Here is a 23,517-nt window from a genome sequence, read left to right as displayed (position 1 = left end):
CGCAGGGAGAACCAGTTCATGTATCATGGGGAATGCAGGGAGAGCGGACTTGCGTGTTGTGGGGAATGTGGTGCAAGACAGTTTGTGTACCGTGGGGTGTGTGGGGAGAGCTAACTCAGCTGTCATGGGAAGTTCAGGTAGAGCCTATTTGCATATCGTGGGGAATACAGGAAAAGCTGGTTCGTATATTGTGAAGAATGCAGGGAGAAGCAGTTTGTGTATCATGGGGAGAGCTGGTTCGGGTATCATGGAGAGTGCAGGGAAAGCCAGTTCATGTAGCGTGGGGAATTCAGAAACAGTTCACATGCTGTGTGGGGAGTGCAAGGAGAATCAGTGGGTATATTGCAGGAAGAGTCAGATGCAACTAGAAAGTATAAAACAAATCTGTCTGCCCAAGTTGTGGAGTCAGTTATCCCCGCACCACTGAAAATGAAAACTTCAAACACAATCCTTCATCAGAAGCTGGGTAGAAGTTGCCCACACCCAGTACAGTTTTAGTCCAGCAAGCCTCGATCCTCCTTTGACACATCTCAAATACCATTAACCCATCAGACCCAGCTGCTGGTTGTGTTACATTCTCGCTTCAGCATCACTGATATTATGTGTTGTTATATGTTTTCTAGATCCCAGTGCTGAGAGTAATTCAACAGGAGACAAGCAGTTAGTGTCAGCTCCTCCAGCTAAACCTCCTCACATTTATTATAACATCCACCAGTATCCAGAAGGTGGGGAACAGAAGAATCCAGGCCTGAGCACAAGTTAGTGTTATGATCTTTTCTAAGAATCTCCTTTGTGAATATGCCTCAGACTGCAGTGATACCAGCAATGAGACTTATAGCCCAACCCTCCCCTGGTCTCAGGCTGCCTGATTTAACCAGCTGATACTGTACAATCCATCATCTGTGCAAAGGCCTTTTTCCCAGGAAACATGTTTGAAAATATAGCAATTGCCATATCATTTTGAAATTTGTGCATGAGGCTGGGATAATTTTAGTGAAAGAGGCTGGGATAAAGATTAGAGTCCATGGGCCCAGGAGAGGGATCCATTAGAGTGCAAAAAGGTGGTCCTTCAACCATTCCAGTAACGTGGCCATGGTTATTGCAGGAATTGTGACTGGGCCATGTACTGTGGGGACCCAGCACAGCTTCCACTGCTCCCAGTCACCAGCACTACCATCCAAGCTGCTGAAAAATCTACAGCAAACTTCAAGGAGTCCACAATGCACTCTGTCCTGAGAGTGACCCTCATCTTGTGTAGCAAGACAGTGCCCATCTCCAATGTTCCCTCTAAGCTGAGTATGTGCATGGCCTCCATTGTATTCAGGGATGTGCCACACGGTACAATAAGTAGGCTGGGCACAATCAACATTCCCTTTTAGGTAGAGATGTGGGTGGCCATGCAGCAGTCTTGAATGTACAGTAAAGGGCAACAGGTTATAAATAACAATGAAAAATTAGAAGGAACATTGAATGTCACACCCGACTCCATATCCTGAGAGTCGCGTTACCTGACCCCCGTGGCTAGGTACAGCTGTAAATAAATAGACTTTTTTCTAACTATTTCCAACCTCTTATGCCTGTCAGGTACCAGACAGACAGCGGGGAGTACCCCCAATCTGTGTGTGGAGCTAAGGCACCCAGACCCCTCCAGCAACCGAGTGGTGTGTGAAAGTCGGCGGAAGACCTGGGAGCCAGAGAGCACAAGGCCATCCAGCCCTTTCACAATGCCAACATGGCACCACACGCAGGACACAGACACGGAAAGCAAAAAGAAAAAGGAGAAACATGTTTTCAAGAAGCTTTTTACAAAGAAGTAATTTAAAGCTGCCTCAGCTTCGCTCTCTGTAACATTTAATCTGGAACTGCACAGTGCCGAGCTTCACAATTGTGTCTGTCTGCAGTGACTCCATGTGGGGGAATGCAAAAATCTGGAACAGGGGTTTTGTGTGGAAATTGTGTGGAAACTTCTAGAAGATAAGAAATAGGAACTGGAGTAGGCGATTCAGTCTTTCAACCCTACTCTGCCTTTCAACAAAAACACAGCTGATCTACCACAATTCCATATCCCTCCATTTCCTTAGTATCTAATATACTCAATAACTGAACATCCACCACCTCTGCATTTTCCATTTAACTTTGTATCTTTGGCATACTTGGATATATTCCTCTCAGTCTCTGTGTCTAAGTCATTGATGTAGATTGTAAATAGCTGATTCACAAGCACTGATCTTTGTGGTACCCTACTAGTTATAGTGTGCCATTCCAAAAATTACCTTTTTATCCCTGCTCTCTTTTCTGTTCATTAACTAATCTGCAATTCATGCTAATATATTTCCCCAATGCCATGAGCCCTAATTGTGTGTTATGACCACATGTGACACACACAAATACTTTCTGAAAATCCATATGTACTACATCCACTGACTCCCTTTACAATCCTGTTAGTTAAAATTTTTTGAGGATGTAACTAAACATATCAGGTATCCTGTTACCATGTCCCCAGAGATAGAAACAGGCACATGTGTGTGAAATTATGTCACTCTGGAATGTGTGTGTGTGTGAAAGTGTGTCAGCCTGCACTCAAGCTGAGTTTTGAACAATCTTATACTGCAACAAGCTGTCATTATTCTCCAAAACATTTGATTCCTGCACTTAACTTGAGACTAAAGCAAAAATCTGAGCAGAAACTATTTCCATCTGATCCGGATCGGTAAGTTATTTTGGGTAATCGTTATGGTGTACTGCGTTATTAATGTACTGTGTCTTGCTATCATTCTATTCTAAAATTTAAAAAGCAAAATAAAATTGAGATTTGCATGAAAGTCTTGTCATATTCTATCTTTCACCCTACAGTGTAGGAACATTAGCTCCTGTACTCAGCACTTGCTGAAGCCTGCTTCTAACACAGTGGCAGCAGTTTGTACCAAACTGTAGAAACTCAGAGGCTCCATCAACAGCACCTTCCAAAACCATGACCTCGACCATCTTGGAAAAATAAAGCAGCGCACACACATGGGAACACCAGCAGCTGCAAATTCCCCTCCAATCCATACACCATGCTGACTTGGAAATATATCGCCGTTTCTTCACGAGCACTGGGTCAAAAACCTGGAACTCGTTTCCTAACACCACAGTGGGTGTACCTACACCACATAGACTGCAGAGGTTCCAGAAAGCAACACACCATTACCTTCCGAAGGGCAATTAGGAATAAGCAACAAATGCTAGCCTTACCAATGATGCTCATGTCCCAAGAACACAAAATAAATCATGCCTGTCCCTGGGGGGTAGGTGGGGGCACTGTTTCAGCTCTCTGTATCTGGGACACTGTAACTCTCTCACTCTCTATCCGTGAAGGCAAGGATTCAGAGGCAGCTTTCTCAGTTCCCATGGGGTTACAACCTTTATCTGGTGTCGGCAAGTTACTGCTGTGATGACTCCCACAGTCGACTGTCCTACCTGCTCTGGGATTAGAATGAGCAACTGGACAAGGTACTCGAGCTGCTTCCAGCAGGCTATGACACTCCCAAATAGGTGACACATTTCAGGATGGGAGGCGGTTGGGGAAGGGGATGCCAGGACTGCTAGAACTGTAATAGGAAGCGCTCGAAGTGAGTTGAGCAGATTTTTTATTGCAGATTCCATGATCACAGCACTGAGATGCTGCTGCTTTGTTTTACATTCACACCAACAGATCCTGACCGACCCCCTATTAAAACTTGTTTACTGACATCCAGCAGAAAGTACCCCCCCATCCCATCCACAATCCAAACCCAAGGTCAAGCTTTGATGGGGTTATATAGTGTGAGCCATGCTGATGTCTAAACACAATGTAGATCCACTACATAAGGCCAGCTCCCTCCAGGTCAGTGTTGGCAAGAATGAGAATCTGTTTCACTTTGTTCACAGGTCGCTCCTGCAATATGAAAGAAACAGGATGATTGGAGGGTGTTGTCTCTGCAATACTGACCCACCCCCCCTCCCACACACACAATCCCCCCAACTCCCATACAGGCTTACTGGCCCACCCCAACAGCCGCCCCCTCCCTCCCCCTCCCCCAACACCCATACAGACTTACTGGCCCACCCCAACAGCCCCCCCCCCCCCCTCCCCCAACACCCACTAGCTCGCTGACCCACCCAATCTCCGACCTCCCCACCCAGCCCTTTAAGCCACCCAACCACGATCAATGGTCACCCAATTCCCATAAACACATGATCCCACTCAGTGCACACACACCCACACAGTACAAACATACCCTCTTAACTGCCTCTCCCGGTCGGTTAAGGGGACGTATATCACTCCCATTAGTGTTGTACGGGTGATGGTTCCATCCGCCATCTTGTCAAACTGCTGCAAGGCCTGGCTTCCTCTGTTCACACCGACCGGCACAACCATTCGACCACCCGGCTTCAGCTGATGCAACAACTGAGGGACAAACAGGATGAGTACAGACACTCAGTGCTTGTGCCAAACTAAACGACAGACAGAACGAATACAGAGTCAGTGCCTGCACCAAACTGAGGGACAAACAAAACGAATACAGAGACACTGTGTGCGCAACAGATTTTGCCAGTTCATGATCCCATCCGCACTTCAAACCTCAAAACCTTCCACCTTAGACTGGATCAGCTGCTGAACTTGACCGAGTCCCCACACCCGGAAGGTCCAGGGCCCTGGGGCAACTAACAGGCCCCCTCACCCCAAATCCGCTCTCTGAGGCAATCCCAGACTCTGCTCTCCGAAACACCCCCCAACCCCCTCCCACTGACTCCCCTCCCACTGACTCCCTGACCCTGTTCTCTGAGGTGCCCCCGAACCCCACTTTGAGACACCCCCAAACTCCGCTCAGTGATTTTCCAAAAACTGTAGATAGTGCAGAGCAACTTGGTACAATAACCATTACTAGGGAGAAGATATTGAATAAACTAATGGGATTAAAGGCAGATACGTCTCCTGATGGCCTGCACCCTCGGGTATTAAGGAGGTGGCAGCAGTGATAGTGGATGCATTGTTTGTGATAAATCAAAATTCCTTGGATTCTGGTACGGTCCTGGTGGATTGGAAACATGCGAATATGATGCCCCTATTCAAAAAGGGAGAGCGGCAAAAAGTAGGAAACTATAGGCCAGTTAGCTTGGCCTCTGTGGTAGGGAATTTGCTGGAATCAATCATTAAGCATGAGATAACTGAACATTCGAAAAGACAAAGCTCAGTCCACCATTGTCAGCATGGTTTTATGAAGGGCAATTCATGCTTGACACATTTGTTTGAGTTCTTTGAGGACATAACCAGCAAGGTGGATAGTGGGAAACCAATGGATGTAGTATATCTAGACTTCCGGAAGGCATTTGACAAGGTGCCGCATAAAAGACTGATCCAGAAGATGACATCGCAGGGGACTGGGGGTAGAATACTAGATTCGATTGAATATTGGCTGACCGACCGAAAGCAGAGGGACGGGATAAATGGGTCCTTCTCTGGCTGGCGAAATGTAACTAACAGGGTGCCGCAGGGGTCAGTCCTCGGACCTCAACTATTTACAATCTATATAAATGATCTGCCAGCAGAGACCGAGTCTAACATAGCAAAATTTGCAGATGATACTACAATAGGTGGGAAAACAGGCAATGGAGAGGATATAAAGATTTTACAGATGGATATAGATAGGCTAGGAGAATGGGCCAAAATTTGACAGATGGAGTTTAATGTGGATAAATGTGAGGTTATCCACTTTGGCAGAAAAAATAGAAAGGCAAATTGTTATCTAAATGGAAAGCAGATGCAAAATGCATCTAGGCAGAGGGATCTGGGTGTCTGTTCATGAATCGCAGAAAGTCGGGATGCAGCAACGCAATAAAAAAAGGCAAATGGGATGTTGGCATTTATTGCAAAGGGACTGGAGTATAAAAGTAGAGAAATGTTGTTGCAATTGTATAGGGTGTTGGTGAGACCACATCTGGAGTATTGTGTCCAGTTTTGGTCTCCTTATTTGAGGAAGGATGCGGTGGCACTGGAGGCAGTTCAGAGGAGGTTCACCAGGTTGTTTCTGGGGATGAAAGGATTGACCTGTGAGGAGAGAATAAACAGTTTGAGCTCATACTCGCTGAAGTTTAGAAGGATGAGAGGGGATCTGATCGAGGTATATAAAATTTTAAAAGGGATTGACAAAGTAAATGTAGACCAACTGTTTCCTCTCATGGGGCAATCTAGAACAAGAGGTCACAAGTATGGGTTGAGGGGCGGTAGATTTAAAACTGAGATGAGGAGGACCCTTCTCCCGCTCTCCGATACAGACCCCCCTGAACCCCTGGTCTCTGATACAGACCCCCTTGATCTCCGCTCTCTGATACAGACCCCCCTGACCCCCGCTCTCTGATACAGACCCTCCCCCGACCCCCGCTCTCTGATACAGACCCCCCTGACCCCCGCTCTCTGATACAGACCCTCCCCCGACCCCCGCTCTCTGATACAGACCCTCCCCCGACCCCCGCTCTCTGATACAGACCCTCCCCCGACCCCCGCTCTCTGATACTGACCCTCCCCCGACCCCCGCTCTCTGATACAGACCCTCCCCCGACCCCCGCTCTCTGATACAGACCCTCCCCGGACCCCCGCTCTCTGATACAGACCCTCCCCCGACCCCCGCTCTCTGATACAGACCCTCCCCCGACCCCCGCTCTCTGATACAGACCCTCCCCAGACCCCCGCTCTCTGATATAGACCCTCTTCCGATCCCCGCTCTCCGATACGGACCCCCCCCGAACCCCTGGTCGCTGATACAGACCCTCCCCCGACTCCCACTCTCTGATTATAGACTCTCTTCCGACCCCCGCTCTCTGATACAGACCACTCGATGCCCGCTCTCTGATACAGACCCCCCGACCCCCGCTCTCTGATACAGACCCCCCGAGCCCCGCTCTCTGACACAGTCCCTCCCCCGACCCCCGCTCTCTGATACAGACCCCCCGACCCCCGCTCTCTGAAACAGACCCCCCTGACCCCCGCTCTCTGACACAGTCCCTCCCCCGACCCCCGCTCTCTGATACAGACCCTCCCCCGACCCCCGCTCTCTGATACAGACCCCCCTGACTCCCGCTCTCTGATACAGACCCTCCCCCGACCCCTGCTCTCTGATACAGACCCTCCCCCGACTCCCACTCTCTGATTATAGACCCTCCCCCGACCCCCGCTCTCTGATACAGACCCTCCCCAGACCCCCGCTCTCTGATATAGACCCTCTTCCGATCCCCGCTCTCCGATACAGACCCCCCCCGAACCCCTGGTCGCTGATACAGACCCCTCGACGCCCGCTCTCTGATACAGATCCCCCTGACCCCCGCTCTCTGATACAGACCCCTCCGACCCCACTCTCTCCGAGACCCACCTCCCCGATCCTGCTCTCTGAGATGCCACCCAATCCCCACACCCCAGACACGGAGTCCCAAACCCCAACTTCATTCTGTCACTGACACTCCCCATCTCTCTCACTGTCAGGAACTTGTTCTCAGATGCACTATAAACTGAAGCTTCTAGCAATTGGAAAATGACTCTTTCACATAATGCCTTTCACACATCAAACTCACTACAGCAACATACATCACAGTCAGTGAAGCATTATTGAAGTATAGTCAATGTAGGAAGTGGCAGCAGCCAGTTTTAGCAAGTGTCCTTTCACTGACATAAGGGGTCATCAACAGTGCTGTCAAGTGGCACTTACTCAGCAATAACCTGCTCACTGACTCTCAGCTCCTGATCTCATTGCAACCTTGGTTCAAACATGGACAAAAGGCCTAAACTCCAGAGGTGAGGTGAGACTGACTGCCCTTGACTTCAAGGCAACATTTGACCCATTATAGGATCAAGGAGCCCAGCAAACGTGGAATCAGTGAGAACTGGGGAAACCCTCCAATGGTTGGAGTCATACCTGGATCAGATCTAAGCTCTGCAGTCCTTCCACATCCAGTCGAGAATGGTGGTGGACAATTAAACAACTCACTGGAGGAGGCGGCTCCACAAATATCCCCATTTTCAATGATGGAGGAGCCCAGCACATCAGTGCAAAAGATAAGGCTGAAGGATTCGCAGCAATCTTCAGCCATCTCGGTCTCTTCCAGCGGTCCCCAGCATCTCAGATACCAGTCTCCAGCCAATTCGATTCACTCCACGTGATATCAAGAAATGGTTGGAGGCACTGGCTACTGCAAAGGCAATGGACCCTGATAACATTCCGGCAATAGTACTGAAGACTTGTGCCCCAGAACTTGCCACTCTCCTAGCTAAGCTCTTCCAGTACAGTTACAACACTGGCATCTACCCGACAATGTGGAAAATTGCCCAGGTATATCCTGTACAAAAAAGCAGGGTAAATCCAACCCGGCCTATTACCGTCCAATCAGTCTACTCTCGATCATCAGTAAAGTGATGGAAGCGGTCAACAACAGTGCTAACAAACAGTCCCTGTTCAGCAATAACCTGCTCAGTGACACCCAGTTTGGGTTTTGCCAGGGTCACTCAGCTTCTGACCTCATTATAGCCTTGGTTGAAACATGGACAAAAGAGCTGAATTTCAGAGGTGGTGAGAGTGACTGCCCTCGACATCAAGGCCGCATTTGACCAGAGCCCTAGCGAAACTGGAATCAATGGGTGTCAGGGGGCAAACTCTCCGCTGGTTGGAGTCATACCTGGTACATTGGAAGATGGTTGTGCTTATGGAGGGTCGGTCATCTCAGTTCCAGGACACCTCTGCAGGAGTCCCTCAGGGTAGTGTCCTAGGCCCAACAATCTTCAGCTGCTTCATCAATGACCTTCCCTCCGTCATAAGTGGGGATGTTCGTCGATGATTGCACAATGCTCAGCACCATTTGCGACTCCTTAGATACTGAAGCAGTCCATGTTCAAATGCAACAAGATCTGGACAATATCCAGGCTTGGGCTGACAAGTGGCAAGTAACATTCGCGCCACACAAATGCCAGGCAATGACCATCACCAATAAGCGACACTCTAACCACCGTCCCTTGACATTCAATGGTGCCACCATCACCGAATCCCCCACTGTCAACATCCTTGGGGTTACCATTGACCAGAAACTCAACTGGACTCTCCATATAAACACACTGACTACAAGAACAGGTCACAGGCTAGGAATACTGCGGCAAGTAACTCACCTCCTGACCCCCCCCAAAACCTATCCACAAGGCACAAGTCAGGAGTGTGATGGAATACTCCCCCTTGCCTGGATGGGGGCAGCTCCAACAACACTCAAGAAGCTTGACACCATCCAGGACAAAGCAGCCCCGCTTGATTGGCACCACGTCCACAAACATTCAATCCCTTCATCACTGACACTCAGTAGCAGCACTGTGTACAAGATGCACTGCAGCAATTCACCAAAGATCCTTAGACAGCACCTTCCAAACCCACGACCACTTCCATCTAGAAGGACAAGGGCAGCAAATGCATGGGATCACCACCACCTGCAAGTTCCCCTCCAAGCCACTCGGCATCTTGACTTGGAAATATATTGCCGTTCCTTCGCAGTCGCTGGATCAAAATCCTGGAATCCCCTCCCTAACGACATTCTGGGTCAACCCACAGAACATGGACTGCAGCGATTCAAGAAGGCAGCTCACCACCACCTTCTCAAGGGCAACTAGGGATGGGCAATAAATGCTGGACAGCCAGCGACGCCCGTGTTCCACGAATGAATTTAAAAAAATACCTGGAAGTGCAGCAGCCAATCCCACAGACAGCAATGAAACAATGGATTGCCAACTGTGCTGGCTGTTTGTCATGGATGGTATTGAGCTTCTTCAGTGTTGTTAAAAGCTGCAGTCACCCCAGCAACTGGAGCGTATTCCACCACATTCCTGACTCTTGTTGGCAACGGTCATTGCCTAGCACTAGTGTAGCATGAATGTTAAATGCCATTTGCAGGCCCGAGACTGAACACCATCCAGATCTTACTGCATGTGGGCACAGATCATTCAGGTCAGGTTTTAAGAACATAAGAACATAAGAAATAGGAGCAGGAGTAGGCCATCTAGCCCCTCGAGCCTGCCCCGCCATTCAATAAGATCATGGCTGATCTGAAGTGGATCAGTTCCACTTACCCGCCCGATCCCTATAACCCCTAATTCCCTTACCGATCAGGAATCCATCTATCCGTGATTTAAACATATTCAACGAGGTAGCCTCCTCCACTTCAGTGGGCAGAGAATTCCAGAGATTTACCACCCTCTGAGAGAAGAAGTTCCTCCTCAACTCTGTCCTAAACTGACCCCCCTTTATTTTGAGGCCGTGCCCTCTAGCTCTAGTTTCCTTTCTAAGTGGAAAGAATCTCTCCACCTCTCCCCTATCCAGCCCCTTCATTATCTTATAGGTCTCTATAAGATCCCCCCTCAGCCTTCTAAATTCCAACGAGTATAAACCCAATCTGCTCAGTCTCTCCTCATAATCAACACCCCTCATCTCTGGTATCAACCTGGTGAACCTTCTCTGCACTCCCTCCAAGGCCAATATATCCTTCCGCAAATAAGGGGACCAATACTGCACACAGTATTCCAGCTGCGGCCTCACCAATGCCCTGTACAGATACAGCAAGACATCTCTGCTTTTATATTCTATCCCCCTTGCGATATAGGCCAACATCCCATTTGCCTTCTTGATCACCTGTTGCACCTGCAGACTGGGTTTTTGCGTCTCATGCACAAGGACCCCCAGGTCCCTCTGCACAGCAGCATGTTGTAATTTCTTTCCATTTAGATAATAATCCAATTTGCTATTATTTCTTCCAAAGTGAATAACCTCGCATTTGTCAACGTTATACTCCATCTGCCAATGGCAACCCCCAGAATGTTAACAGTAAGGAATTCAGCAATGACAATGCCATTGAATGTCAATGCTTAGATCTTATTTTGTTGGTGATGGTCATTGCCTGGCATTTATGTGATGCGAATGTTACTTGTCAGCCCAAGCCTGGATATTATTCAAATCTTGCTTCATTTGAACATGGACAGCTTCAGTATCTGAGGAGTCACAAATGGTGCTGAACATTGTGCAATCATCGGCGAACATCCCCACTTCTGACCTTATGATGGAAGGAAGGTCATTGATAAAGTAGCTGAAGATGTTTGGGCCAAGGACACTACCCTGAGAAAGTTCCACAGTGATGCCCTGGAACGTAGATGATTGCTTCCAACCACAACAACCATCTTCCTCTGTGCCAGGTATGACTCCAACCAGTGGAGGGTTTTCCCCAGTTCTCACTGATTTCTGGTTTGTTGGGCTCCTTGATGCCAATTATGGGTCAAATGTCGCCTTGAAGTCAAGGGCGGTCAGTCTCACCTCACCTCTGGAGTTTAGGTCTTTTGTCCATGTTTGAACCAAGGATGAAATGAGGTCAGAAGCTGAGTGATCCTGGCAGGACCCAAACTGAATCAGTGAGCAGGTTATAGCTGAGTAAGTGCCACTTGACAGTGCTGTTGATGACCCCTTGTGTCAATGAAAGGACACTTGCTAAAGAGGAAAGGTGGGAGATTGGCTCAGAATCCCACCTGACAGCTCCAGCGCTCCCCCCAGCCCCGGCATAGGTTTTGTGCTCAAATCTCCAGAATGAGGCTTGAATGCTCAACCTTTTTGCTTGGGAGACACAGGAGCTGCCCAGAGCCCTGCCTGACATCTTGAATAAAGTGAATGGTACTTTTAATACATGAATTACTTCAAACACAGAACATTATTTTTTGTAAGTTACAGCTTTTTCAGTTGGCTTTCTTGGTATCTCTATGTTTTGTGCCTTCACGAAACTCCACTAGAGTCAAAACACTTTCTGTAAACAGGGGTTGTGAGGTTGATGATGTTAAATTCTCCTTGCTACCTCTGGACAGTCGAGGGGCATCTCTAACACAAGGTTTGGAAGATTCCAGAAACAGAGACTTGCTTACGTCCTGAGGAACTACGGCTGCAGCCGCACCCACGTGGATGGCATCATAGGGCGCTCCGTCTGGGTATCCACGCCGACCGTCTCCCACTGAAAGGGAAAGGTTTGTGAGGAGTGAATGTTGCAGCTTGCTCCATGTTTCAGCCTCTCCTGCATCGACCCCAGCGCCCTTCCCCGAGTTGATCCAGTCAGTGAGATACCGCCTTTAATCGCTCCCTCCACCTTCCTGTGACCTCTCCTCTCACCCAAACCTTCTCCCCTCCTCCAAAGCAATTACCTTTCCATGTGCCCTGTGTATGCAACCACCTCTCTCCGCATTCTCCCCCACCCCCTGCACAAAGCACCAGCCTCTCTGGCTCCCCCCTCCCCCCCCACAATAACTCATTCCCTCCCCACCTCACATACCGATCAGTGAGAGACGGCCTGAGCTGAGCAGTGTAGAATTGTCCGACTGTACGTTGTGAATGGACTGTTCCACCAGTTCTGGGATGTGATCAATTCCAACCACTTTCCCTGTGGGACCCACCTGTGAACAGAGAGTTGGAGGGATGTCCAGTGGTAAACATAAACCTCCACAACCCCTACAATCCGGCCGCATAGCACCACATGTAATCAGCTCACTCACTCTATCTGCCGACCAGTTACAGATTCCGGCAGCTAGCGGATTGATACTGACCAACACCCATCCACCCCCGCCCCCCCTCACTCCCAACCAACCACCCCCTCCCCCCCACAACTTTCCTCCCATGCTCCCTACACCCCCACCCCACCTCCCCCAGCCCACTTGCTCCTCTGAGGCCTTAGTATCTGTGTCAAAGGCGCAGTGAGCACACGTACTCAGCTGTTCCTTCCTCAGCTCAGGATCTCGTCTCCAACGGTGGAGAAGCTGCTCAGCAATGAATTTGTCACGAGGAGCAGCTCTCCCTCCCTCACCCTGGGTAACTGAGGCTAACTGCAGCTCTCTTCAAAGCACTCCGCCTAGAGCAGATACAGGAGCTGCATGACAGCAAGGGCCAGTGTTCCATCCAGAGGAAGGTCAAGCTAACGGTTGCTTCTCCTGACCAGTGATGGCCCATTGCCTAGGTGACCAATACCTTGCACTCACCATTCTGGCCATGCAGGCAGTCAGGTAGCCACTTCCTGATCCCACATCCAGAACCCGAGCCCCTTCATGCAGATGCTCCTTCAGACATTCCAAGGCATGTGCATGCTGGAAACAGAGAGAAACACAGCAAACTCAGCAACAATCCTTACACAAAGAAGCAGAGCTGGGTTACACTGGGAAAGGCACAGTATACAATTCTAGAATCAGTGACTGAGGGGAGCTGGCTGTTGGTGAGGAGAGGCAGCTGCAGCTACACACAGGGAGCCAGCACAGGCCATTATCATTGACTCCCTTTCTCTGTCTCGGTGTCTGAGTATTAGAGAATTCAGCACTACCCTGTCACCGCGGGGACTCTGGCTATAAGACTGTTAATCAACATTATCCTCACCAGAGAGGCCACAGGACTGGCACACAAAGAATCAATGGGCAGCAGTGAGAGATCACCAAGCTGGTACAGTGTAATGGGAACTTTATTCTGTGTCTAACCCATCCTGTGCCTGCCTGGGTAGCGTTTAATGGGTCAGTATAGATTGAGCTTTATTCTGTATCTAACCCATGCTATATCTACCTTGGTACTATTTATTGGGACAGCGTAGAGGGAGTTTCATTCAGTATCTAATTTGTGCTGAACCTGAACCTGCCCCTGTATAATACAACTGGTCACAGAGGAAGGCTTTTGTAGCTAAACAAGAAAATAGCAGAATGTCTGTGTAACGAATTAATGACTGGAGAGTAATGGGTTAATATGTCAGAGACCGTGATGACATGAGTGATGTAACTGTGACATCAGTAGTCAGGTGACCAAGAGGGTGAGAAGCAGACTTCTGACTGTCTCCTCAAAACCATGTGCTTACACGGAGGTCTCTGTAATTACTTCTTAATGAAGTTATACCATACTATCTCAAAGGGAAGCAAAGCCTCAAAGTCAGTAAACCAAGAAAGCGTGGTAATAGTGAAATATCACTAAAGTCTGGCCATTGCACCAAAAGTTGGTGGCAGCGCTGGATGTCACAGTCTCGCAGACTGCCACAGATCAGTAACCCACAAATGATGACTGGTGGAGGAAGAAAATCGATTTTGCAGCAACATGGATTGGCCCAAAAAGTACGGCGGTGAAAGGGCAGTGAAGGACACAAAAGGTACAAGCCACTAAACAGCCACTGCCGCTTCCAAAGTCTTTCTAACACAGCGAACATCCACAGCAGGGACTAAGCTGGCAGCTGAAGAGACAGTCTGAAAGTAACCAAACAGGGGAAATCTCAGAATCACCGGGTCTGTACACTTTTATATACAGTAGGAACTGAAGATATTCTTGTACAGCAAGACATTGAGGAAAACTTGACATGATACGAAAAGGGGATGGAGCCTTTTCTCTCTGGACAGCTCATTGCAGTCAGCTAGTGATATACAATGCATTTCATTCGTGGGTTCAGTGGAACAAGTATACGAGGGCGGCACGGTAGCACAGTGGTTAGCGCTGCTGCTTCACAGCTCCAGGGACCTGGGTTCGATTCCCGGCTCGGGTCACTGTCTGTGTGGAGTTTGCACATTCTCCTCGTGTCTGCGTGGGTTTCCTCCGGGTGCTCCGGTTTCCTCCCACGGTCCAAAGATGTGCGGGTTAGGTTGATTGGCCATGCTAAAAATTGCCCTTAGTGTCCTGAGATGCGCAGGTTAGAGGGATTAGTGGATAAATATGTAGGGATATGGGGGTAGGGCCTGGGTGGGATTGTGGTCGGTGCAGACTCGATGGGCCGAATGGCCTCTTTCTGTACTGTAGGGTTTCTATGATTTCTATGAATGCAGCTCTTCCTCAGCAAACACAACTGACTCTTCAAAAAAGACAACAGAGACTTCATATGCTTTGGCGGTGAACTTACCGAGTGTGACAATCTTGGGGTCTTCATCTTCCAATGGATCTCCCATTTCTGCAATGGCCTCTCTCTTAATTTCTGTCAGGAAAGGTCCAACTGAGGTCTGGAAACTCCTCTGAAGGATGGTCACCGGCTTCTTCATTGCCTTCCTTTTCTTTTATTAAAGTGATGACAATTCCTTGGGTAATACTTACTGGATTTTTGTGGTTAAGAATCTATAAGGAGTTGCTGCCAAAGAGGTAGTTTAATTGTGTACTTTTGACCAAGCATCTTTTTTGGGAGGGGTTGTTCTGTAAGACTGTTTTATCTATATAACTTAAGGTTTTTTTCTTTCAAAGTTTAAAAACATTTTTAACATTCTAAAGTTATATGCTTTTGAGCTCAGGAGCTCTTCCTCCTTGTTTGTACAATAAAGAAAATGTTTATGATCAGCAAGAGAGACTTTGCTTGGGGGTCTGGCTTAGCAGTAATTTCAGCTGTGGGTGGTAAAGGTTTCTACTGCTGAAGAATCCTATCCAGGAACTTCATCGAGATCCAGCTCTGGAGATTAATTTCCCTTTGTTGAAGCTGGTGTAGTTTTACCTCCTTATGTTGAGACCATCATCCCAGCAGAGCAGCCTCATGATGAAGCAACTGTGGCAATGTTTCTACACAAAGTGCATGTGGTATCCTAAGTGTGGTAGGGAAGCCAGGTTTTCTTCACATCTTCCGATGTCTACAGGAATTTTATCATTCTTCTCATCTTACAGATTGAGTCCTGATTTCCTGACAGACTCTTTCAGATTTATTAAAACCAATTCAAACTGTTTTGTTGACCATGCAGCTGTGAAATTCTTCGTCAGAAGTTGAAAACGCATCATCTTCTTGGTCCTTTCTCCAGTGTGCAGAGGGCAGAAGGTTCCAGAGAAAATATTAGCTTGTCCTCTTGCTGATTAAGAGAGTGACTGTCGATGTCAATTCCAATCTCCCGGACTGCCTGGATCCACTACAGTTCGCCTACTGCCACAACAAGTCCACGGCAGATGCCATCTCCCCGGCCCTACACTCAACCTTGGAACACCTGGATAACAAAGACACTTATGTCAGACTCCTATTTATTGACTACAGCTCAGCCTTCAACACCATTATTCCTACAAAACCCATCTCCAAACGCCTCCCTCTGCGACTGAATCCTGAACTGTTTAACCCACAGACCACAATCAGCAAGGATAGGCAACAATATCTCCTCCATGATCATCCTCAACACCGGTGCCCCACAAGGCTGTGTTCTCAGCCCCCGACCAAACTCCTTATACACCTTTGACTGTGTGGCCAAATTCCCCTCCAACTCGATTTTCAAGTTTGCTGATAACACCACTGTAGTGGATCAGATCTCAAACAATGACGAGACAGAGTACAGCAACGAGATAGAGAATCTGGTGAACTAGTGCGGCGATAATAATCTCTCCCTCAATGTCAACAAAACGAAGGAGATTGTCATCGACTTCAGGAAGCATAAAGGAGAACATGCCCCTGTCTACATCAATGGGAACAAAGTAGAAAGGGTCAAGAGCTTCAAGTTTTTAGGTGTCTGGATCACCAACAGCCTGTCCTGGCCTCCCCATGCCGACACTATAGTTAAAAAAGCCCACCAACGCCTCTACTTTCTCAGAAGACTAAGGAAATGTCAGCTATGACTCTCACCAACCATGGAAAACATTTTTTCTGGTTGTATCACAGCTTGGTATGGCTCCTGCCCTGCCCAAGACCGCAAGGAACTACAAAAGGTCATGAATGTTGCCCAATCCACCATGCAAACCAGTCTCCCATCCATTGACTCTGTCTACACTTCCCGCTGCCTCGGCAAAGCAGCCAGCATAATTAAGGACCCCACGCACCCCAGACATTCTCTCTTCCACCTTCTTCCGTCGGGAAAAAGATACAAAAGTCTGAGGTCACGTACCAACCGACTCAAGAACAGCTTCTTCCCTGCTGCTGTCAGACTTTTGAATGGACTTACCTTGTATTAAGTTGATCTTTCTCTACACCCAAGTTATGACTGTAACACTACATTCTGCACTCTCTCATTTCCTTCTCTACGAACAGTATGCTTCGTCTGTATAGCGCGCAAGAAACAATACTTTTCACTGTATGCTAATACATGTGACAATAATAAATCAAATCAAACGTCCTAAAGTCTTCTCTCGTATATGAGTCTTTCACTGAAAGACCGTCACAGTCCAGTCGCCGTATAACTCATAGCCCAGTTACCAGCAGTCACGGAAAGCTACTATTCCATTCCACCAAGGAAAAACTGAGTGACCGCAGATGTCTACAATATCCTCCAAAGAGCCAAGAACACAGCTGGAGATTAAAGCCACTTGGGAGTGTGACCTGGAGGTGGGAAGGGTAGAAATTTGATAGAATCTGTAACAGTACAGAAGGTTTACAGAAGTTGGAAAATGTAATGAGTGACCAAGAGGCTCCAGGAGAGCCAGGAACAGGACGGTCTGTCTCCTGATTATCATGTGCTTACTCTGAGGACTTTGTAAACGTCCTCAGTGAAAGGTTTGAAGTTAAACCGTACTGACTAACTCAAGTCTGTCAAAGAGAAGCAAAGTCTTATCAATGTTAGGTGAGCTAAGAAAGCAAGGTTATTAGTGAAAACTCACAAAAGCTCAGCTACAGCATGGAGCACCATCAACCCTGAGTGGCTGAAGTATAACCTTATTGACTAGTGCTCCAAACATAAACAGCAGTTTCGGGTTTCTAGGTGTCCAATAATCGGTCCTGGTTCCTCCGTGTCGACGCTATAGGTAAGAAAGCCCACCAATGCCTCTACTTTCTTAGGAGGCTAAAAAGATTTGTCTGCTACAACTCTCACCAACTTTTACAGATGCACCATAGAAAGCATCTGTTCCAGATGTATCACAGCTTGGTATGGCTCCTGCTCTGAACAAGACTGCAGGAAATTACAAAGGGTTGTGAACGAAGCCCAGTCCATCACGCAAACCAGCCTCTCATACATTGACTCTGTCTACACGTTTTGCTGCCTCGGAAAAGCAGCCAGCATAATTAAAGACCCCACGCACCCCGGACATTCTCTCACCTTCTTCCGTTGGGAAAAACATACAAAAGTCTGAGGTCACGTACCAAGCGACTCAAGGACAGCTTCTTCCCTGCTGCCATCAGACCTTATATTAAATTGATCCTTCCCTACACCTACACCCTAGCTATGACTGTAACACTACATTCTGCATCCTTTCCTTCTCTATGAACGGTATGCTTTGTCTGTATGGTGTGCATGAAACAATATTTTTCACTGTATGCTAATACATGTGACAATAAATTAAATCAAAATTAAACATGGTGTCAATTGGATGCTTAGGTAAATAAGTTGTCAGTAAACTGTCCTGGGAAGAATCCAGGAATAGGTAGATAAAGTCATCTACTTTGTGAAATCTATCTTTGAAAGAGACAAACTGAGGTGTAAAACAAGGGCGGTTTTTCCCAACGTGTTTGGAAACTGGGGAAAGAGACCGAAAGTAATTCTCTTTTGTACAGATTGATCACCTATGTTGTATATCAATAGAATCTCATACTATCCAGCAAAAAATGCCATCTGCTTACTCAATGTGTGTTTATGTGTACCAAAGGAAGGAAGGAAAGTCAACTAACAGTTGATGTAATACAGAAACATCATGGTGTCCGGGCTACGTGATGAAGCAGTGCAACTCTCTGCCCCTGTTGGTCAAGTGGTTGTTGTGCTTCTCAAGTAGCTTCTTCCCACTGAGGCAGCCTCCTCACATGACAGAAGTCCACTACATGTGGGGAAACGGTGGCACAGTGGGCAATCTCACTAGGCTGATAAGCCAGGGATCCTGTGGATTCAAATCCCACCATGGCAGTGGCTGGAATTTAAAGTCAATTAACAATCTTGAATTGTAAAGCTCGTCTCAGTAACGGTGAACATGAAACTATCATCAATTGTTATAAAAATCCGTCTGGTTCACTATTGTCCTTTAGTGAAGGAAATTTACTATCCTTACCTGGCCCAACCCGTGTGAGATTCTAGATCCACAGTAATATGGTTGACTGTTAACTGCTCTCTGAAATGACCGAGCAAGTCATTCAGTTCAAGGGCAATTAAGGATGGGCAACAAATGCTGGCCTTGCCAGCGACATCCGCATCCCATGAAATATTTTTTTAAAAATAAGACTAGGGCTGAGGTGACCATTATACTCTGTGTGCAGGTATCTTGTGCAGGCAAGCAAGTTCTGCAGAGGTCTTGAAACACTGACATTCAACTCCTGCATATAGAGTTTGGGTGAAGTGGCTGAGCTGTCGGCCAATCTCCCCGGCACAACTTCCTTCATCCGGTAAAACCAACCATGGAATATTCTGGGGATATCCACACCTTCATTGGCTGCCTGTCACAGGAGTCTGTCAAGCAATTCTGTCAGGTATTCTGTGCATTATTCTTATATAAGATAGAGGGTTGTTGAGATAAAGAATTGCTAAATTAAAAAAACCATCCTGTTAGTTGTTATGCAATGATGTTGGAGTTGTTGGTTACACTCTGTCGGAGTGTACAGCAGATCCAGACACGGGGTGAGGTAAAGCCCCGGTGATGGACAGCTTTAGGAATCATAGGGCTAAGATCACCTGTTTTTCCCAAACACGTCCCCCTCACCATAGGTCCACTCTCCAATTACTGATGTGCAGCAACCCGAAATAGCATGAAATGTACTAGCACGGAACTAAAAGCACGCAGCCAAATAGTGAGCTAGCAGAAGCAGCTAAAGTCTGTTTGCTGCTTTTTCAAAAGTATTCTTTCAGTATGACTACAGAGTTGTCTTAATTCTACTTGAATCTGCAAATCTACGAAGAGAAGGGTTGGGATGGATTTACATGGGTGTCCGAGGACAATATTTGGGCTCCCTGCCCCATTCCTGCACCACTAGCAGAGTCCTGATGTGCTCCTTGGAGGAATTCAGAAGGCGGTTTATCAGCTTCATTCCTGAACATTCAGCCTTCACAGTCCCAATGTCCCTGAGCTGAAAAGCCAGCTCTCCTGGTTCAGTGAGAATACCCAAGGAGCCACATACACACTGTCGCCACACTAACCCTGTTTCCTAATGCAACAATTCCCTGTGGATAACACAGGAAGCAAATGGGCTTTACACATCACTCAGTAGAATCGGGTACAAGCGGAGCAGATACACAGTGGGTTTGTTCATCACTTACCATGTGGGGTGCACTAATGGTCGCCCCGAAACCTACAGAAAAAGGGAGACAAGATTACAAGATGACACGATAACAAATACCTGCAGATGCAGCAACATTTCACTGGTGGGATAGGCCTTGCAGAGAGACTGTATTTACACAGATACCCCAAAGAACAGAAACTAAGTATACACAACCCAAAAAAAAAATGGAATCTGACTGCAAACATACACACCACCCTGGAAAACTGTAGTCTCACTGTGAACATACACAACACCCTGGCAAACTGCAGCCTCACTGTAAACATACACAACACCCTGACAAACTGCAGTCTGATTGTAAACATACACAACACCCTGACAAACTGCAGTCTGATTGTAAACATACACAACACCCTGACAACCTGCAGTCTGATTGTAAACATACACAACACCCTGACAAACTGCAGTTTATGAGTGTAAACATACACAACACCCTGACAAACTGCAGTCTGACTGTAAACATACACAACACCCTGACAAACTGCAGTCTGATTGTAAACATACACAACACCCTGACAACCTGCAGTCTGATTGTAAACATACACAACACCCTGACAAACTGCAGTCTGATTGTAAACATACACAACACCCTGACAACCTGCAGTCTGATTGTAAACATACACAACACCCTGACAACCTGCAGTCTGATTGTAAACATACACAACACCCTGACAAACTGCAGTCTCACTGTAAACATACACAACACCCTGACAAACTGCAGTCTGATTGTAAACATACACAACACCCTGACAAACTGCAGTCTGATTGTAAACATACACAACACCCTGACAAACTGCAGTCTGATTGTAAACATACACAACACCCTGACAACCTGCAGTCTGATTGTAAACATACACAACACCCTGACAAACTGCAGTTTATGAGTGTAAACATACACAACACCCTGACAAACTGCAGTCTGATTGGAAACATACACAACACCCTGACAACCTGCAGTCTGATTGTAAACATACACAACACCCTGACAAACTGCAGTTTATGAGTGTAAACATACACAAGACCCTGACAAACTGCAGTCTGACTGTAAACATACACAACACCCTGACAAACTGCAGTCTGATTGTAAACATACACAACACCCTGACAACCTGCAGTCTGATTGTAAACATACACAACACCCTGACAAACTGCAGTCTGATTGTAAACATACACAACACCCTGACAACCTGCAGTCTGATTGTAAACATACACAACACCCTGACAACCTGCAGTCTGATTGTAAACATACACAACACCCTGACAAACTGCAGTCTCACTGTAAACATACACAACACCCTGACAAACTGCAGTCTGATTGTAAACATACACAACACCCTGACAAACTGCAGTCTGATTGTAAACATACACAACACCCTGACAAACTGCAGTCTGACTGTAAACATACACAACACCCTGACAAACTGCAGTCTGATTGTAAACATACACAACATCCTGACAAACTGCAGTCTGATTGTAAACATACACAACACCCTGACAAACTGCAGTCTGACTGTAAACATACACAACACCCTGACAAACTGCAGTCTGACTGTAAACATACACAACACCCTGACAAACTGCAGTCTGACTGTAAACATACACAACACCCTGACAACCTGCAGTCTGATTGTAAACATACACAACACCCTGGCAAACTGCAGTCTGACTGTAAACATACACAACACCCTGACAAACTGCAGTCTGACTGTAAACATACACAACACCCTGACAAACTGCAGTCTGATTGTAAACATACACAACACCCTGACAACCTGCAGTCTGATTGTAAACATACACAACACCCTGGCAAACTGCAGTCTGATTGTAAACATACACAACACCCTGACAACCTGCAGTCTGATTGTAAACATACACAACACCCTGACAAACTGCAGTCTGACTGTAAACATACACAACACCCTGACAAACTGCAGTCTCACTGTAAACATACACAACACCCTGACAAACTGCAGTCTCACTGTAAACATACACAACACCCTGGCAAACTGCAGTCTGATTGTAAACATACACAACACCCTGGCAAACTGCAGTCTGACTGTAAACATACACAACACCCTGACAAACTGCAGTCTCACTGTAAACATACACAACACCCTGACAAACTGCAGTCTGATTGTAAACATACACAACACCCTGACAAACTGCAGTCTGATTGTAAACATACACAACACCCTGACAAACTGCAGTCTCACTGTAAACATACACAACACCCTGACAAACTGCAGTCTCACTGTAAATATACACAACACCCTGACAAACTGCAGTCTCACTGTAAACATACACAACACCCTGACAAACTGCAGTCTGACTGTAAACATACACAACACCCTGACAACCTGCAGTCTCACTGTAAACATACACAACACCCTGACAAACTGCAGTCTCACTGTAAACATACACAACACCCTGACAAACTGCAGTCTCACTGTAAACATACACAACACCCTGACAAACTACAGTCTCACTGTAAACATACACAACACCCTGACAAACTGCAGTCTCACTGTAAACATACACAACACCCTGACAAACTGCAGTCTCACTGTAAACATACACAACACCCTGGCAAACTGCAGTCTGACTGTAAACATACACAACACCCTGACGAACTGCAGTCTCACTGTAAACATACACAACACCCTGACAAACTGCAGTCTGACTGTAAACATACACAACACCCTGGCAACCTGCAGTCTGATTGTAAACATTCACAACACCCTGACAAACTGCAATCTGACTGTAAACATACACAACAAATAATAATGTTGAGGGGGGGAGGACTATAAACAAGCAAATAATGGATGCGTGCAAAAACGGAACGGCGATAATCATGGGGGACTTCAACCTGCATATTGATTGGCTGACTCAAGTTGGAAGGGGTGGGATGGAGGAAGAGTTCTTAGAATGCTGTCGGGATAGTTACCTTGAACAGTATGTTACAGAACCGACGAGGGAACGAGTTATCTTAGATCTGGTAATGTGTAACGAGGTAGGTAGAATTAAGGATGTTCTTGTGAAGGACCCTCTTGGGTCAAGTGATCACAATATGGTCGAATTTCTGATACAAATGGAAGAGGAGAAAGTAGGGTCCCATACCACTGTCCTCTGTTTGAACAGAGGGAAGTACGATAGGATGAGGGCTGAATTGGCTAAGGTGGACTGGGAGAGCAGACTAGTAGGTAGGACAGCTGAGGAACAGTGGAGGATTTTTAAGGAGATCCTTTTCAGTACTCAGCAACAATATATTCCAGTGATAAAGAAGGGCTGTAAGAAAAGGGATAACCAGCCGTGGATAACGAAGGAAATTGAGAGTATTAAATTAAAGACCGATGC

General features: G+C 46.9%; 2 protein-coding genes across 3 annotated transcripts in view; one reads left to right on the top strand and one right to left on the bottom strand.

The window, feature by feature from the left end:
- The window catches only part of LOC144506900 (spectrin beta chain, non-erythrocytic 5-like), a 78,725-nt gene extending 75,906 nt beyond the window's left edge, over positions 1-2,819 (top strand). Inside the window, exons 32-33 of the mRNA XM_078233253.1 lie at positions 624-758; positions 1,585-2,819. Of these exons, the coding sequence (XP_078089379.1) occupies positions 624-758; positions 1,585-1,817 (368 nt within the window). The 3' untranslated portion in view covers positions 1,818-2,819. The remainder of the gene's footprint in view (positions 1-623; positions 759-1,584) is intronic.
- A 568-nt stretch (positions 2,820-3,387) lies between these two features.
- Positions 3,388-23,517, bottom strand: part of pcmtl (l-isoaspartyl protein carboxyl methyltransferase, like) — a 45,094-nt gene continuing 24,964 nt past the window's right edge. For both annotated transcript variants that reach the window (XM_078233570.1, XM_078233571.1), the window contains exons 4-9: positions 20,144-20,175; positions 13,046-13,150; positions 12,346-12,466; positions 11,945-12,030; positions 4,260-4,429; positions 3,388-3,916 (exon numbers count right to left, since the gene is read on the bottom strand). In XM_078233570.1, the coding sequence (XP_078089696.1) occupies positions 3,904-3,916; positions 4,260-4,429; positions 11,945-12,030; positions 12,346-12,466; positions 13,046-13,150; positions 20,144-20,175 (527 nt within the window). In that variant the 3' untranslated portion in view covers positions 3,388-3,903. The remainder of the gene's footprint in view (positions 3,917-4,259; positions 4,430-11,944; positions 12,031-12,345; positions 12,467-13,045; positions 13,151-20,143; positions 20,176-23,517) is intronic.

The sequence above is a fragment of the Mustelus asterias genome, chromosome 18 (assembly GCF_964213995.1).
Source record: "Mustelus asterias chromosome 18, sMusAst1.hap1.1, whole genome shotgun sequence".
Lineage (NCBI taxonomy): Eukaryota > Metazoa > Chordata > Chondrichthyes > Carcharhiniformes > Triakidae > Mustelus > Mustelus asterias.
Note: the sequence above shows the minus strand (reverse complement) of the source record. Positions and strands in the feature narration are given on the sequence as shown.